The following is a 19,382-nucleotide window of genomic DNA, read 5'->3' on the forward strand; positions in this document are numbered from 1 at the left end:
AAAACGTGAAGACCTTCATATAAAATAAAGAGTATCAATGATCCAAAATTTCATTATTATTACTCAGGCATATTGTATGTATATTAGAATTCAATTTTATATTTAGGTGCAACTTAATATACCTAAGCAACTTAAGGTGCATCATATGATTTTAGTTTATTAAAGGTAATTTTATTCATTTGATACTTATTTTATTTATATAAATAAATACAATAAACATAGACTCATAGAATAGAATAAAAAGAGAAGAAATTTCATAATAACTAATTTTGCAAAAACAAGTTTCAGACAACAATCATTTCCCAATGAACAGGTAAGAAAAAAAGGTAATGTATTTTGTGATATCTTTTCTTATTTTTTTTGTCACTCTCAGAATAGGAAAAGTTCCAACCTAAAAGTTAATTGAAAGTAAGTGACCTGTTTTAGAATTTAATAACTTTAAGTTTTGTCTTCCAGATTCCTTACTTTGTTTTTTGTTTGTTTGTTTTTCCTGCTCAAAAAGTACTCCAAGGCCAATACTTCTTTCAGTTCTTCCTGGCTATTCAAGCCTTTTAGAATCAATTATTCTTTTACCCATCTCCTTTCATTCTGTGGCCTTGTCCCTCACATTTCTCCATTTCTTGGTAAAGTGATGCTAGTAGAACACACTGAAAGATTGGCAGTTCATAAAGTGTTTTATTGTTGTTGGTTTTATATTGGCTTATCACTCTGAGTACAGAGGACTAGCATAGAAAATATTTCCAGAAAAGTTCCTTTCTTCCAAAAGTGTTAGTTTAAAAATTGATATTGAATCTGTTTATAATGATTGATTTTGCTAGAGAATTGAGCTCTTGGATGTAAATGAAACAATTTGTACAGTTAACATGAATAATGAAGCCAAGGGCTTTCCTTTTTTCCTAATTGCTAAGATTGTTCCACTGAGAGTGAAGATTGCAATTTTAAAAGTTCTTCAGAGTTGTATTTTATTTGGTGTATGGCTATAATTTTAGGGTTTACTATTTCTGATCTTTTAATCCATCTAGCTAAGTTGATAATCATTGTTGATGGAAAAGTGTACTAAGAATCACTGTGCTTTTCAACAACAAATGTTGGCGAGGGTGTGGAGAAAAAGGAACTCTTCTGCACTGTTGGTGGGAGTGCAAACTGGTCCAACCACTGTGGAGAGCTGTGTGGAGATTTCTGGACCTACTAAACATAGAGCTTCCATATGATCCAGCCATTCCACTCCTAGGTATTTACCCAAAGGACACAGAAACATCAATTCCAAAGAGCACCTGCACCCCTATGTTTATAGCAGCACTGTTTACAATAGCTAAGCTTTGGAAACAACCCAAATGCCCAAAAATAGATGACTGGATCAAGAAGATGTGGTACATATATACCATGGAATATTACTCAGCATTCAAGAAAGATAAACACATGCAATTTGCAGCAACATGGATGGCGCTGGAAGGGATCATGCTCAGCGAAATAAGCCAAAAAGAAAAAGAAAAATACCGGATGGTCTCACTCATAGCAGGAATCTAGAAAACTTAAATAAGGGACCAGGAAAATGAATAACTATAAGAAAGTGAAAATCAAAATCAACAAAAAACTATGAACCAGAGACACTTTTAGGGGGGCGGGGGCGGGAGGGGAGGGATTGGGGTCAGAATGGGGGGGCTGCAATTGTATGGGAAATATAAAAATAAAATTTATTATTTAAAAAAAAAAGAATCACTGTGCTTTTGATTGAAAATGTTTGACATTTCTTTCCCATTAATTTGTGCTTATATGATTGTAATATGATGCCCTTTGACATATGCTGGCATGCTTCTTTTTTGTTTTAATTGTTGCTGTGCTATAGCTTTAGCTTCTATGCATTAGTTGTGAGCTTTAATTGAAATTTTGATCAGGGTTTTTTTGGTGACTTTGTTGTATTTTTATCTCTGATACTTCACAGGAAGTTTGGCATATTAAAGTGGGTTGTTTTTGAAACTTTATAATTATCAATGTTTGTGACTCAGATGTAATAAATAATGGCTTTTAGGATGCTTTTTGAATCATTGGTATCCTCCACTATCTTTTATACACCCGTAATACTATCATTTGTGATATAAAATGTATATGTATCTTCGTGACTGAGGTACTTTTAAAAACATATGGATAAATAACTGAATGTCATTTTTAAACTAAAGTTATACATTTGCCAATATTTTTCTCCCTTAAATCAAAAAGGAAAGGGAAATATACTCCAAGTTTTGATTTTTTATATAGCTTTAATCCTATATTCTGGCTTCTTTTCAACTCTGAGCAGATAAGACTTTGTCTTCTTATTCTCGTTAACCTTTATTCTTATTCTTCTTATTTAACCTTTATTCTAATTCTTTTTGACCTTTGTTTTCTCTTGTCTTTCCTTTATTTTCTTGAGGAAGTTTTGGAATAGGAACATGATCTGGGTTGAAATTGAGCAGAAATTATTTTAAAATTTTAGCTTAATTTCAACATTGATTTATTTTACAAAAAAGTGTATATCTATGCTATAGCAGGTGACATTTTGAGAAAGAGCTTAAGGATATCCTTTCGATATATCACAATGTTAATAACTCATTAAACGTACTATTCCTCATCTCTTTACATGTAAACAATTACACCTGTCACTCATATAAAATAAAAAGAGCATAGTATTTTATATTTCAGGACTTTCTAGCTCATATTTTTTTAAAAAATCATGGAATGAAAAATAACATTTTTGAAAAATAAAGCTTCTGTGATAAGTGCTTATATGAATATAAATGCTAACCACTAGAAACAAATTGGGGCAACTATGTAAATAAGTTATTTATTACTCTTTTGATGAAGGTAATGCATTGCATATCCTTTAATAGTTTCAGGAAATTGAATAAAATATGCTTTTACTATATGGTAGTAATAAACTAAGAAAATCAAAACAAAAGCATTAATTGTAAGTTTGACAAGAGAGTTGGAAGAGGGTAGTATAAAGACCTAAAGAATTAAAAATTTCATAAGCACTTTTAAACCAAAGAAGATGAACATTATGTTCTCTACTGAAAGAACGGAATATTTCTCCATTTCTGTAAATCAGTTAAAATAGATACACTCATAATGGAGTGTGTACATTTGCTTTAATACCTTATGGCAGAGGTGACATTGATGAATGTATCTATGGACGAATGATCCTGAAATGAAACATCTCATGACCTGCAGGTGTTTCCACACTGCCTTACACTTGCTTGGGGTTGTAATTGCTATTTTCAGTTTGTCTGTGAATTATACACCTTTGCTAAAATTGAATCTTGCTCCTTTCACATCGCTGCTATGTGCCAACATGATCTTCCAGGGCATTCATGGGTAGCTGTCTTTGTCTTGAAATTGTAATTCAGGATATCTAGATAATATTTGTTTCTTCAATTCACTACCCCAAACCTCCATTGCCTTATTTCAAATTTATTTAAAATGCTGAGTTTTCTGATAATGTTTTAGTCACATTTCAGTTGAAGTGGAATTGAGTTTTTGATTGTCATGAAAGCTGTATGAATATAATTTTTGCAAATCATATTTTTGCTATCAAATCTCATTTTTTTTTACTTTAGTAATATTTAGCCCAATGAATTTGCATGGGAATTCACAAGACAGCGAGCAAAAGACTTGCAAGTCTCTTGCTCTGGAGACATTTAATTAGACCCAAATTTGGAAATGATTTGAAAAGCATCTATCATTTCTGTTGATTATGTAATGCCATTCTGGTCAACATCAAATATTGGATAATTTCATACTGAACAAAGAGAAATTGATGTCATTTTATATTTATGACTATATATTAATTTTTAAAAATATTGTTAAGCATCCCCTTTATTATCAAGTACAATATAATTTATTCTTTCAACTCTAATTTTATGGCATACTAAGAGTCTGCCCTTTCTGACTAGTATTTAAGTATTATTATTAATTTTTGCAAATGTCTTTCTTGATTTGTGCTTTCGTAGTTGCAAATTCAAAAGTATCTCAGATTATCACTTTGTTAATATGGTCTAAATAAATTTATTTATTATGTTCAATGTTGTGACATTAGGCAATAGCACTTGATAGGAAATGTTAAATCACTTCACATGGAAAAAGTTAACTTTAAAAAAAATTAATTATGTTTATTTATGTTGGAATATTGATAATTTCTAGTAAAGGAGCTTTCTTTGGTATATATCTTATGCTAGTCCATAGACCCTCAATCTGCAGCTTTATTATTTTCCCTTTATATAATATATAAAATAATTACGCTAAATGAACAAGTAAAATTTACTTTGAAAATCTGATGTTCAGCCCTAATAATAAAGATTACAGGTTTTTCCCACTACATGAAAGTAGACCATTCCCATAAATTCTTTAATATGCCCAAATGGTGTAAAGTGAAGAAACAATTACTGTTGATTTATATGAGAAAAAATCTGAGCATTTGCAGATTCAAAAATTGACCTATCAGATCATACCAAATAACATGTATAAACCTAAAACAGAGCTAGTAATAAAATCGTATAGAGTAAAAGTTGGAATATGCTAAATATACAGCTTATATAATATGGTTTCTGGGGAGAGGGCATAGCGTATACTCTTCCTGCTCTGGGGTCATGTACTCCCTCTAGACAGCTGCAAAACAGATGCTGAATGGTATTTTCAATTTGTGTCTTTCACTGTAAAAGCAAAGATTCTTTTTAGATTTCTTTCAGTTGGTGAAAACAAGTACTAATATAGGTCATTAAAAGTAAAATAGTATCAAATAAATTTGAAAATTGGGGAATAACTACATTGACTAAATAACTGCAAGTTTGCTCATAGAGCTGAGTCCTCTAGCTTAGCTGCATACCCGAAGGGGGAAAAAAATGGCATTTACATGTTGAGGGGAAAGGGAAAGATGGCAGTTATACACATTAGAATGATGTGTACTCTATACAAGGGATACTCCCCACATACATTTTCCATTTCAGGCACATTTGTGTACTTATTATATGCTACACTCTTGGGATATATTGGTGAATAAGAAAGGTATAGAACTGGCTGTCTAGAGTTTAGAGTCCACTGGAAGAATCAGACAAACATATAATAAATAATGTTAAATAATGATAAATAATGACAAATCACAGTGACTGCTGTCAGGAGATGACAGAGGAGAATGTACAAGTGACTAACCTGAAGGAAAATCCTCTCTGAATAGGTGACTTTAGTCTGAAGGGTAATGGTTAAATTTGCAAAGAGGGAGAGAGAGCTGTTTGGATTGAAGACAAAAGCTGGTATTAAAGAGTGGAAGAAATGGGGGATGGGCCAGTAGACCTTATAGCTAGAGCACATTGAGGGAGGAGGACATAAGTGAGGTAAGAGAGGGAGGCCAGGAGATTAGCTGGTGCACATCTAAACATATCTATATCTATATGTATCTGTACACATACGCACATGTGACTTTAGAAACAATGTAATTATTCAACTATTTTTATGATTCTGAAAACACCTTTAAGTGTCATTATTTTACATGTTATATGAATGTATGGTTTAAATCCCTTTAAAAGTCAATATTTACACTAACACGTATGAATGAAACCTTTTCCACAATACTATACCCTCCACCTTACATGCACCAACCTGTCAAGGTCTATTTAAAGAATTATTTTCCAATAAAAGATTGCTTCATTATGAGAAGCAGCAGTGCAAGAAATTTCCTTTAATGTCTCTATTTTTCACTTTCTTTAAAAGCCTTTCTTAAGTTAAAGAAAATTCCCTGACACTGAAAGCAGAACTGTAACATGAGCACATGTGAACACATACGTATAATACACATTCATTTTTCCTCCCAGATCTGCAAGAAGGAAATGAAGCAACCTGTGAAATGAATTAAAATGCTTGTCACCTACTAGATTGTGGGCAGAGGGCAGTCTTTAAGACCCAGCAGCATAGTATTTGTCTAGAGAGGAAATGTTGCTTTTTGACAGATGAGAGAAATCCCCTTAGTGTTGGCTGTGGGAAGACAGAAGTGAAGTCAGTCACCTGGTGGTGAAGGCCAGTAAAACAGCAAAGCCTGAGGAAAATTTTTCTCTCTCTCACTGGTGCTCTCTCTCTCTTTTTTCTCTCCTCTGTAGGATCCACCTCCTATTCTCTCAACTCTTTTTAGCATAACCTTCAAAGGAGAACGTTCCCTTCAGACTTTATTATCTTCTTTTCCCCACTGAGAGAATACCTCTTAGCTGCAAGACATTTTTTAAGTCTATGCAGGACTTTGGGGATTTGGTTATCTTGCCAGGGAAATTGATCATTGCTAATGCTGGGGACTCACAGTGTGCTAAATTAGCTAGCAGAGTAAGCCTGGCGGAGGAAGGCTTTTATCATATACTCTTCTCTTCAGTTTGAACACATTTGCTTGAAATTTGCCGCATGATGCTGTCCAGGGAAGCAGCTTTTTTCCTTGGGATGCAGCAATTCGCTGGTTTCTAAGCTTATTGCAGAAGAAAAAAATAATCTTAAATAGAGTGGATTTCCCCCTCTGCTTCATTCGACCGAGCTGTGTTGCACCGCGGTAAAGATCACCTGTCAAAAATCTTTGAAGAAGTAAAACAAAGTGAATTATAATTATTATTTATTTATTTTTATTATTTTTAACCGGTGGAGGCGGCGTGATCACGAAGAATGAGACTGAGAGAGGCTGCCAGGGCTTGGAGGAGGATAAAGCTGAGTTTAGGTTGGAAACTAAAAGACTAGATTGTTTTTTGGTACAACTTGCCCGGTTCCTCTCCACTTCCTTCAGTTTCGCTCCATGGACAGATCAACAAACCTGGACGTTGAGGAGCTCAAGGTACGTGATCCTTCGCGGCGGGTGTCTTCTTTTCTCGCTCTCGCCTGCTCTCTTCCTCTGCTCTTTATTTCGCTGCCTTTTCCTTGCGCTGTTAGAATAGTTGGTGGCCCCGTGGGACGGCGAGTGGGCATTTGGGGTGAAGTGTACCCGAGCGCAGGCGCCCCTCCTAGGGCCGAGGACAGGCAAGGAAGCTTTCTGGAGCTCGGCTCGTGCTCTCAGGCTGGGCTCCCCTCCCTGCCTGCTCCTCCTGACAACAGTCACCCTCTCCTCCTCCTCCCCAGTTACTGGAGCACTTTGGGTACCACACCAGGCGCCCGGAGCCCGCTAGCCTCAGCCTGGGAAGCGGTGGCGGCAGCCGTCTCTGCTCGCTGTGTCCTGGTTACCCCGCAAAGTTGCCGGGGCTGCGCGGCCACTTTGCCACCGCTCCCGAGCTCGGGGTCCGCTTCTCCCCCCGCCCCCACCCCGCCCCGGGCACAGCCTATTTCCACTAGGTGATTTGCGTTACAGAGGCAACTGGGGCGACTGCTGCTTTTTATTTCTGCACTTAAGGAGACCCGTGTCTCCCACGACCGCTAACACGGTCTCACCCGCAGCTGCATTGTCCCTGGGCGCGAACTCGCGTGGCCCGGGGGCCCGGCTGCAAGTGAAGGGACTGGAGAGGCTGCCCGCCGGCCGGGCCACGGCGGCGCCGCGCACGCCAGGCTTGAGCACCACCGCGCCGAAAGGGTCTGGGGAAGTGCAGAGCCGAGCCGACTGGGAGCGGGTTCGGGCTGCTCACGGCCGGGTGGGGGTGGAGTGGGATGGGGGCGGGGCGGCACCTCCCCCACCTCCCCCAACGTGCCCGCGGGGCGGCGCGTGGTCTGGGACCCGCGCGGCGCCCGGCGTCCCCCTGCAGCTTGTTGGGGAATCCTCGCCTCGCCTTTTTTCCCCCCCAGTCTCTGGCTCAGCCGCAAGGGTAGGAGCGTCCAAGCTGACAGTTTGCCCCAGTGCCTGTGGGCAGTGCCATCTGCAGTCCTTAAAAGAAAAAAAAGAAAAGAAAGAAAACTTAAGAAAAAACCAAACCATAAAATAATTTAAATGTCCCGCTCACTGTACATGAAAAAGCGGTGAAGGGGGCGAGGCTGGGCACATCCTGTCCTTTGATTTTCCACCCCTTTTTACTCCTGGACATATGCTACTTTCATATTTTTCAGAGGTGGTGGTGGTTATTATTATTATTATAGATATTCAATTCAGATGGACTCTGTTCAACCTGGAGGACTTCTAGGCACCTTTTACCCACTGAGAAAACTTGGCTACTAAAGGTTTGTTCTGATATGTCAGGGAAATGGGTTTGCCCAGTAAGTTTACAAGGCTACTGAAGTCCCCTGTAGAGGGCAAAAGCTGACTTGCAGACTGTCCTCTGCCCTGACCACAGTGTACCCAGCTGAGCCCAGTGCTCTTGGAATGTGGTCTCCAGATCTGCTGGTTTTCTAAATTGCATAAAATAAAGGAGAGAGAGTAGAGAACTGTGGCATATGTTGGAATGGCCTTTGCTATGGACTGTAAATGAAAGTGGAGTCCAGGGAAGATGATCTGAAGAACTTAGTCACCACTACATTTGAGACTGGTTTGAAGAAGTGGTGTTTGGAGGAGGCATATTTGGTGCTCCAGTTAGAGTTGGGAATAACAAGTATCTGTGTTATGGCCAATGTCAGAATTAGTAGACCTTGGCCTGGATAGAGGTATCCAATATCTCCTATTGTCTGTCTAAGATGTCAAATTAGGATGCATTATCTGTGTACTTGAAAGTATCCCTGGCTGCCTTTTCCCAAGCAATCCAATCTGTGGGGGGAGAGTAGTAGGTTATTTGAGATGCAAAGAAGAATACTTGAACAATGTTTGTGATATATGTATCATGCAGAGACAGTTTCCAGATTATTATTATTATTATTATTATTATTATTATTATTAAAGCTTAGGGTATGGCACAGTAGAAAGTTCTTTCTTTGGAGAAATGGAGAAGAAAATGATTTGAAGTGATCGTTTCCCCTGATCCCACTAGTTTTCTATTAGCTTATTCCCCTCTGAACCCTGACACTATTAAATTTTTTAAATCAGTAAAAGAGCAAAACCATTGTGGAAACTTCAGTTTTGTTTAGTAGAAGATCTCAGCTTAACCCTCAAACAACTACACATTAATTCAGAGATTCTCACAGCCAGGGTGTGCTAGACTTTGCGTGGAGAAGTAGCACAGGGTGGAAACTGGAAAGGCTTAGCATGAGAGAGTGGATTGGCAATGACTGACTGGAAGAAAAGAAGGAATATTAGAAGCAAAGATCTTTTGAGGTTGCTGAAAAATTTTGTCAGGGGTAGCGACTGTTGACAGTCAAAACTGACAAGACCAGAGAGGTAGTCAAACTTTATTAGAAAATGTTTGAGATCCTCCAATTTGAGAAGTAAATTTGTATTGTCAGGTTTGATTACACTTCTGGAACATAGAGGCTTTGAAATACTTACACTTTGGAATAAATACACTTCATAGACACAGGTGTACTCCAAGTGGAATAACTTGTCAGTATTTCCTCTCATCAGCAGAATCCTTTACCTTAGATTTTCTAGATAATTGAACAGACCCCGATATGGTCAATGGGTAGAGGAGGAAAAATGGGGGATACTTATTTTTGGTATTGTTTGCCTATTGATTTTTCATCCTGTGAGTCAAGGATCCTTAAGCTAAGGCAAATCTAAATAAAAATTTTAGTTGCTATGATGTTTTAAATACATGGAAAGAAAAATAATGCTTACTGCCATTTGATATATAAATGCATATAATAATGTTCAAGAATACTGTGGTAACTTAGTTTTACATCATATCTGTTATTATTAGGTATAGTTGCTTACTCCAGTTTTCAAGGAGGAAAATTCTGCTCATTCTCTTAGTTTGCAGGAAATTATTTTCCTTTTATGGGATTCTAGCAAAGAATTTCTTTTTTGCTATGCTGGATGTGTTGACATTGATTTTTATATGTTGTTCAGTAAATAGTGTTGTCTTTTGTAAGTTTTTAAACTAATGATAAGTTTCAAGAATGACATGTTAATCCATTGTTAACATAATGCGAAACATAATATACATATTAAAAGATTCTGGTGGAAGCTAAGATATAGTTATATATATAGTTATATATATATAGTTATATATATATATATATATAACTTACTAATGAAGGCAAGCATGTTTCATCTTCCTTTCTGCACACAAGCCCCTGATGAAACAGATCAGTCTTGAAAAGGAAGAGAGCTCTCATCCAAAAAATTTTGGTCTGTTTTTTTTCCCTTTGATCTCTATTGGTTTCTTTCTTCAATAAATGTATAAACTTTACTCTGAATTTTTCCCCGGTGTTTGTTTAAAGAAGAAACAACATCAAACAACCCAAAATATGGGTTAGTGCTTTGGCAATGTGGGTGTTAATGAATATTGATGTTAGAGAAAGCACCCTCTATCCTCGAACATCTGAGTTATAGAGCACATTGAGTAGTTGATATTTAAAATAATAACTTTAGCTCTGTAGTTGTCCTTTTAAAACTACGTATCTTATACACTAGAACAGAAAATGCCACTAATTTTTAGAACTGACACTTAATTTTGCTTTTGTAGCTTTTATAAAAGATATCGAATCTGAATAAATGGTAATTTTTAGTAGTATATATGACTTAATGCATATGACTCCATGATTCTTTTTCTCAACTTTTTGAAATATGGCTCTTAATTGCCTGTATTAATTTTGCAATCAAGAAATCATGCTTTCGGTTGTTAACCATATATTTGTGTATAATTGTAGTTTGCTTGGGAATCAAAAACATAAAATTCATTAAGAGTATAGTAAGTACAGCTTTTTCAGTACTATACAATTCCAGCCTTTATTTATTCATTTGTCAGGATTGGTTCTTTAATGACATAAATGGCTAGAAGTAAAAATGGAATTTTTCCATTGGTTGCAGAAATAAATAATATATTATGGAAATATTTTCTGAATTTGCAAAAATGTGATAAACTACATAGTTAACACTGGGATGCATGAAAAGCTTTTTGATAACTATAACTGAACTTGTTTAAGTTAACTACTAGCAGTCCAGTCACGTTGTGTAATTTTATCTCTTTAATTTAAATAAAATTTTATCTGCAAAGAACTTGAAACATGCCCCAGATCAGCCAGGAGAAAGCTTCCTTGAATAATACAATTAGGTCATTAAGTTAGTATTGCATGGGTGATAAATGATATTCAAGCAAAAAAAAATGCATAGGTGTTTAAACAACTGTTGATTAAAAAATGTTGAGGTCTGAAACCAAGTTTACAGTACATTCATCTACAATTTCCAACAAATAAGAGAGTTGGTGCTTAGAATGAGTTCTAAAAATGTTTTTACCTATTTCATCAATAAGGCACAACTCATGAAAGTCAGGCTTACTGAAGTGAGGAGGCTTGTGATGAGTTTAAGTAGGTACTTTTTTTTTTTTATGTTAGTCATTCTGTAGTGAAAAATAGTACTCTCTAACAAATGTCATATTTTTAGCAACCTGCCTTATACACTCATTTCTTGGCTTCGAATAAGAAACATATTTGTGACTACTGAATTATTTGACCTCTTTCACATCTAAGGAAATTATAACTTCTTTCCATCCAGATCAGGTTCCAATTCTCTCGATAACAGGAGCCAGTCATCAAGATGTAGAATTAACCTTGATTTCTTAATATTCAGAATACAGACTTATTTAATTAAACTTGAAATAAACAGTAGCGAGACATTCTTTTTTATATAAAGACAGGAGAGATAAAGAACATGTTTGACCTAAGTGGCAAGAAAATTAAGAAGCACATATTTAAGGGTAGTAGAACAAATGAATATTTTAGAAATCGTCAATGTCCTGCTATCATCACTATGCATATATTCCAGTCTTTGTATTGGATATTACAGCTTCACTGATCTCCAAATATATCAAATTTCTTAGGTCCAGTAAGAAAGAGTATTCCAAGATATATGGGCTCAAATCAGAACTACACAAGATGGCTTAATGCTATAGGACAATAATCAGCATATGTCTTTTGGGACATTCCTTTTGTATAATATTTAGTGAGGTGTTTCTCACGCTGTGTCAGTATTTCAGCTAAACAATGATTTGGCAGAAATTACAACCTTAAGTTTCTCAGGAAAATAATCATGTAATTTTCAAATGTCTATGAAGTTTTTGAGTACATACATTTAAATTGGTAGCTGTATTAATGAGTGTTTTCATGTCAAAATAAAAGTTTACAGTTTTAAACATTGGGGACTGTCCTTGATCTGTGATAAAATCCTTAGCTTCTAAAACTATGTGACTATAAATTATCTTTCTTATTTTATATAAATTTAGATTTTAATATAATAATACTTTTTGGACTAATGTTTAGAAGCATGAAGTGATGCTACATTCTCAGTGAAACTTACTAGAGACTTCAAGGCCAACCACAGAATGAACAAATTTAAGGATCAGCATGCCTCCAAGAGAATTACAGACTCACACCCTAAAAATTAAAAATTGCTCCAAGTGCCTTGAAATTTTCTTGATGCTCCTAAACAATATTTCTGTCGATTCACTCTGAATAAATATTGTCAGCCCTGAATAGATTTTAGAACACTGACACTACTTTGTTAGTATTAAATAGGTTATCTAGAGTGTTCTACACCAACTTGACATCAGAAACCTTTAAAAATAAAGGATTTCATTATCCAGTCAGAGGCTTTAATTGTCATGGCAATGCCCATCAGGAAAACAAGAGCTGAAGGTTCAGCCTTAGATGTTAATCGAAACAATCAACCCACTCCAAAATGGAGTTCAGCAGCAGTTAGAAATCACAGGCACCCCAAATTATTAAAGCTCTCACTCCAGATCTAACCTGTAAGGACATTCACTTGTGTGGTGGAAAGGGCCCTAATTTGGTTGGCAAAGTAGATGGAGACATTATTTAAACCGAGGCTTTGCTGTCAACTGGAGATGACATCTTGGGCTGTCAACTGGAGATGACATCTTGGGCATGGGTCATAATTGTTTGCCCCAGTTTTCTCTGGTGATGGTGGTATTGCAGAGTGGGAATTGGATTTGATTAGCTGGTTTTGCTGTAATCATTTTTAACCACAGCAGAATTATTTGTTCAAACAATGCCTTCTAAACAACCATAATATCCAATGCCAACAAAAGAGGGGCAGCTCTGGTTTGATAGAGACTGGGGACTCTCTAGTCTACTTTCCCGTGGTCTCTGCAGGACTCTCTTTAGAAATGTAACCCTAAGAAAATAAGGTAAAACCTTAGGAAACAGTTGGTCTCCAGGTCTGAGAGTCTACAATTCGAAGTATTTTTTTTTTTTTTTGAGAAGGACATTTTTGTGCCCTCCTGCAAGAAAATCATTTTCAAGCTGATAAAGTTAATATAGCTCGTTTTATTCTCCAAATATTGCCTTGTTTGACATAATAGGTTTGTCTACTGAATATTGTAATACCATTTTAGGGATAGTGAAATGGAGACTACAAAAGATCAGATGAAATGCCTAGAATCACAAAGTTAATAAGCATGGGAATAAGAATTCAAATATATGTCCTTTATTTCCAGATCCTATGCTCTTATCTAGGCCCAAATTCTAGGAAATTTATAGAATTGCTGATGGTAGATATAGATATTTCTCACTAAATTTCTCCAATTACAGAATAGTTGTTCACATCCCTCTTTTTTTGTTTTGCTACTATAATAATTCCTAATTCATTTCTTTGGGCAATGGGTTGATATTTGTGAATAAAACCTAAGAGAAAGTGATGGTAAATCATGTATTTAGGGCACTGGACAATATTTTTACAAATATTAGATGATTCTTTTGACTTAACATGTTTTAATGTTACTATAACATAAATTTTATTTTGAATCTTGCAAGATTATTTTATATAACTTCTATCAAATTTTATTTATATCAGGAACCGCAAAAAAAGGACTACAGATATTTCAATATTATATTTGAAGGGATATTTCTTTTACAGTATAAGGAAGTCCATATTGAATATACCTTTTTTGAGGAATGCTTTTCAAAACCATAGCAAGTCTCAGCATTTCTGGATTTAAATAGACATGTCTTAGTTGATGACATGTGTTTTCTGCCTAAGAACCATCATTTTCTCGGGGCCTCCCTGGAGGTGCAAGGGGTTAAGTCACAGCACTATGAAGCTATCCATCTGCAGCACGAGTTCTATCCTCAGCCAGATAGGTGATGTACATAGCACAGCAGACCTCTTTTGTCTCTCCTACTGCTCCCTTCAGCAGTGTATTTCAGTCAGTCTGCCTGTTCTGTTCCCCACTCTGTCCCTGGTGAATCCTCTCACCCCCCACATCTCTAACTTGTACCCCAGTTCTTGCATGAATAAATTAATAAATCTTTTAAAAAAGAACCATAATTTCCTTATGTTTCCCCCATTTTTCATCAGAATTACATTTTGGCATTCTTTTTTTATAATTGAGATAATATTGATTTACAACACAGATTTGATTCAGAACTATAGATTTACACCCCTTCAGGTGTGTTTTAACACACCATCCTCATCAAGGCACCCACAGTCCTCTACCACAGTCCATTGGGCCCCCAATTCCCTTTGTCTTCTGCCATCCCTCTCTCCCTCTCGCAACCTCAATTCTACAGTCAGATTTCTAGGGTTTGTTTTGTTTTGTTCTTCTCTGTCACTTTCTTTTGTTTCCACATATGAAAATTCATCTGGTATTTGTCTTTCTCATTCTGACTTATTTCATTTAGCATAATGGACTTCAGTTCCATTACACGTTGCCATGAATTGCAAGAGTTCATTCTTTGTGCAGCTGAGCAGTAAAGATTCCATTGTATACATTACATCTTCATAATCCACTCATCTATCCTTGGATACTTGGGCTGTTTCCATAATTTAGCTATTGTAAATAGTGCTGCAATGAACATAGGAGTGCACATAGCCCTTCAAATTAATGTTTTTGCATTCTGCAGGTAGGCACCTAAAAGTAAAATTACTGGATCAAATCACATTTCTATTTTTAATATTTTGATAAACATGATAAACATCCATACTGTTTTCCGTAGGATTGAGGCGATCTACATTCCCACCAACAGTGTATGAAAGTTCCTTTTTCTCCACATCCTCACCAACACTTGTTTCTTATTTTTTTTTTATATGGGTCACTCTTACAAGTGTGAGGTGGTATCTCATTGTCATTTTTATTTGCATTACCCTGGTGAGCATTTTTTTTTTTCATGTGTCTGTCAGCCTTCTGTATCTCTTTGAATTTATTTAGTTCTTTGCCCGTTTTTTGATTAGGTTATTGGTTTTCTTTTTGCTGAGTTGTATGGATTCATTGTAGATCTTGGCTATTAACCCCTTGTCTGATGTATGATTTTGACATTCTTCTGGAGATTATCCTCAAAGAGGCACAGTTTCTATCCTTCACCAGAATGACTACTTCAGTGACATGGGAAAAGAGGGCACACCAAACAGATTGACTCTGGGTGATGGAGCAGACAAACTTTAGCAGTGCCTTGCATGTGTGTGTACACACACGCATGCTCACACACACACACACACACACACACACACTTTGTTGATGTCTCAGCTGAATTATTAAGGCTGTAAACTGTGTACATGCTGAATTACTCCTAAATAGTTAAAAATTCAAACCTCAAATCTATGAAATCCAAGGGCCTTCTATATTCGTTGCTGGAGGCATGTCATGCTTCACTTACTAACCCACATATTATTGTTATCTACTCTTCACATTGGTTTTTAAACTCATATCTTTCTTTAGAATGCCTATGAAAATACATATTATCTAACTAAGATAAAAGGATCTTTGATTCGTTGTTGGGTAGAAACAACCAGATGCCATAAGCAAGAGCATTTTTATGAAACATTATATAATAAATCAATGTCATGAATGGGAAAATACTATTATCATGGTGTATTTATATATAATTAAAATATTTGAACATATTTAAAGTACAAATCAGAAGATGTGAACTACTCAAGGAGGAAAACTGTTTATCTAAAAATTTATTGAATTATAGGTTTCTACCTGCCTCTGAATATGAGACTCATGAAAAATAATTTCTATCTAATCTAGGTACTAGGATTAGGATGTACTTCTAAGTAAATGATTTGAATGTAATCTCATAAATATTTTCTACATAAAATGGATTCTGTTTTCCCTTTTGTCTTAGTGACCCACTTTTAAAAAGTATAATTGTATTTTAAACTAATTCCTGGCCTCATAATATATTTTTCCATCATTATTAAAAGCTTTCACAAAGAACTAGTAGTTATAAATGCACATAATATTCAGAGATTATTAATACCTTTTGCAAAGCATCAATTATTTTCATAATGTTTTAGTCAACATGCTTCAATATTTCAAATCTCTACAAACAGTTTATGTGTCTCTGTGCAGTTTCTTTAATTTTTCTCAGGCTTCAAGGTTGAGAAAGTTTGAATTATCATGCTCTATATATATCCAGTTATGCTCTACACATGACTTTTACTTCATGAACTTGTGAACATTCTTGCCACAAAATGAAATCCACTATACTCTTAAAGTAAAAGACTGCTATTTTGCACCTGTTATCATAATCTTACTTGTTCAAAGATAGTCTTTCTTTAACCACTATTACTTTTTTGTTGTTCTCAAATTTGGCCTTCGTAGCATATGATCACCTGTGTTTCTAAATCTTTACATCCTAATACCTATTACTTTTGTCTGGCATGGAGACACTATTGGAAGAAAAAAAAATAATGAGTTCATCTTCATAAGCATTTGGTTTAATTTTTCGGATTCCTTTGTAAAACCAATGTTTCGATCTGTTTTTCTAGGCAACAGAGGCAGTCAAACATTTAGGTATCATAGCTCATCAAGTTTCTTAAAGTTCATGCTTGAGTCATGGTTCAGAGTAAACGGTTGCATGCACAGTGTTGTGTTATAATGATAAAAGTTCTCATTACTAAAGCATATCAGGGAGAAATTATGTGTAGTTCATAATTATGAATGTGAAATATACAGCTGGCTTAGGTTAAACATTTTTGGCACATGGCAAATCCAAGAGAGGATCTTTCATTTGTTTCTAAGTCCAATTACTATACAAAATTTTTTTGTTATATAAATACTATTATCTTGTTACATGTATATTTGTTTCAGTCTTTTCTAAAACACTAGCAACTCAAAATATAATTTTTTAAAGATTTCTTTTATTTATTTATGCACACAAGAACTGGGGTGTTGGCCAGAGGTGCAGGGGGTGATAAGATTCATCAGAGACAGAGTGTGGAGCTGTTTACTACTGTTTACTTTTCCCAAAGCAAAATTCTTTGGTATACCTCATCCAGCATAGGAAAACAGGTGGATCTACTGAAGTATACTGCTGAAGGAAGCAGGAGAGGAGACAGGAGAGATCTGCTGCACCATGTGGGTTAGCTCCCTGGCCTGTGATCAAACTCATGCCACAGTGGCTGGTGATAGCTTAATAGCACTGAGACTTTAACCCCTGTACCAGCAGAGATGCCTAGAACTCTTAATATATAATTTTTAAAAATCATCTTTAATTTAACATTTGCTACTAGTAACATTTTGTTTTTTCTATATCTGTTTCATATTTACATCCACCTAAAGTGAACCCCAGTTACTTTTGAAAAGATATCATTTAGGCATAATATAAATGTTATATGGTGAATATACTATCTCAAGTTAAATTGTTATTGTTATACTTTAACTTGACTCATAGACTTGCATTAACTCTAAAAATTTTCTGTGTATGTTCTGAGTATGATGTTTTTTGTCTTCTCTGTCCCAATTTATCTTTTGTGAGATGTACTACCATTCTTATTTTAAACTCTGAGCTCATTCAAAGTTGTAGAACTGTACTTTAGTGTTTTCCACTATGCACAATGCAATCAAAATCCCAAACACTGAAATCTTATTTTTCTCACTTCTTGTTTTATGATGAATAGTATTGAAACACAAATGAACAAAGATAACAAAAAAACATCAACTAAAATTTGAAAGTAAGCAGCACTTTAAAGCTTAATGGAAAATAAATGTATGACTCCAAGTAAATACAAATATAAACAGAATAAACATTATGCTCCTACTCCAAAGGAATATTTGACATTGTCCTACTCTTTGAGTTAAATAATCCAGTGTCTAAATTTTACATTATAAAACCTGTTATTAAATATGGTATTAACAGAAGTAATCTTTATAGCTCTCTGGTTTATACACTGTTGCATTCTTAGCAAGAATTTGACTTTTTAATATTTTCAATGTAACACAGTATAGAAACTCTTTAACTATTTGATCTTTCACGCTCAGAATCTTTAAATAGCTCTTCTATGTATGCCCTTTCCAAAGTTTCTCTTTCCTGGAATTTTGTCCATGGTATTTTTCTGTTCCCTTTTTACACATATTTCCTACTTCAGCTTACCTACTCACATAGCTTCTGTTATCACTTATGAGGTGATGATGCACACTAATGTAAATCCAAGTTACACCTCTCACTCGAGCTACATCCGATCTCCCTAGTTTTCGACAATCAACTAGGAATTTTTATTTGTAATGTTTCACAGTCATTTGAATCTATAGAACTTATGTTCTGTTTTATCACACCCACTTTCAGAATAATTTTCAACTTATCCAATCTCATCATACCACTCAGCTAATTGATCAGCAATTATATAATGCCATGTAGTCTGTGTTCTTGCCTCTATACCGATTGTTAAAACCCTGAATCAAGTTCTCATCTTATCTGATCTCAATTTCTGTTGAATGATCTCTGACTTATTCCAATTATATTATAGTTTTCTTGCAATGATTCTGGTCATATTACAGTGAATTCTTATGTGGTGTCCCAGTTCAGGCCCTAGAGTTAGAATGGGGTTGGAATCACAATGAAGATTTATACATTTCTCTTATTCTTAAATCATGTCAGAGTAAATTATGAAAAACTGGGAACTGGGTACCCAAGCTAGGCCTAGTACTTGATGGAGAAGGATATAGAAGTTTATAGAACTGCCTACATATATCCTTAAATATGAAAAAAAAAATGATTTCTGGAAACTAGCTCTGATAGCAGACTCTGTTAAAGCATGCCTCAGCTATTTAAACTGGGCAACAGGGAACCACAGATTGTTTGGGATAATAATGATAAATTTTGGTTTTCTGCTTTGATGAAATCTTAGTTTTACCCTGTCCCAGAACCATGAATTATATTTGACAATTTCCTTAGCTAATTTTCTTTATTTTTGACAGTTTGGTCAGATTTTGTATTTTCAAAAATATTATTTGCTTCTGAGAGATGATAACTCTGTCTCTGTGAGGTGACTGAAAGACAGTATACTAGCAGAATAAACTAACTAGGTAGAGAGTCAGGCCTTAAGGAAATTCAGTAAAGTTAGGTCAAGATGTTTGTAGCATGAAATGCTCATCATAGCTAATGAATTTGGTTTGTTAGTGACTTGTAAATCTCAGATG

The 19,382-nt window shown here is 35.4% G+C and overlaps 1 protein-coding gene across 3 annotated transcripts in view; it reads left to right on the forward strand.

Annotated features, from left to right (window-relative positions):
• The first annotated feature begins 6,021 nt into the window (after positions 1-6,021).
• SGCZ (sarcoglycan zeta) overlaps positions 6,022-19,382 on the forward strand; it is an 874,970-nt gene continuing 861,609 nt past the window's right edge. For 2 of the 3 annotated variants that reach the window (XM_054700821.1, XM_037525979.2), the window contains exon 1: positions 6,022-6,832. In XM_054700821.1, coding sequence (XP_054556796.1) covers positions 6,794-6,832 — 39 coding nt within the window. In that variant the 5' untranslated portion in view covers positions 6,022-6,793. The remainder of the gene's footprint in view (positions 6,833-19,382) is intronic. The other variant, XM_054700823.1, reaches the window with a different exon arrangement.

This window comes from Talpa occidentalis, unplaced genomic scaffold (genome assembly GCF_014898055.3).
Source record: "Talpa occidentalis isolate TD23 unplaced genomic scaffold, MPIMG_talOcc4v2.1 talOcc4.4, whole genome shotgun sequence".
Taxonomy (NCBI): Eukaryota; Metazoa; Chordata; class Mammalia; order Eulipotyphla; family Talpidae; genus Talpa; species Talpa occidentalis.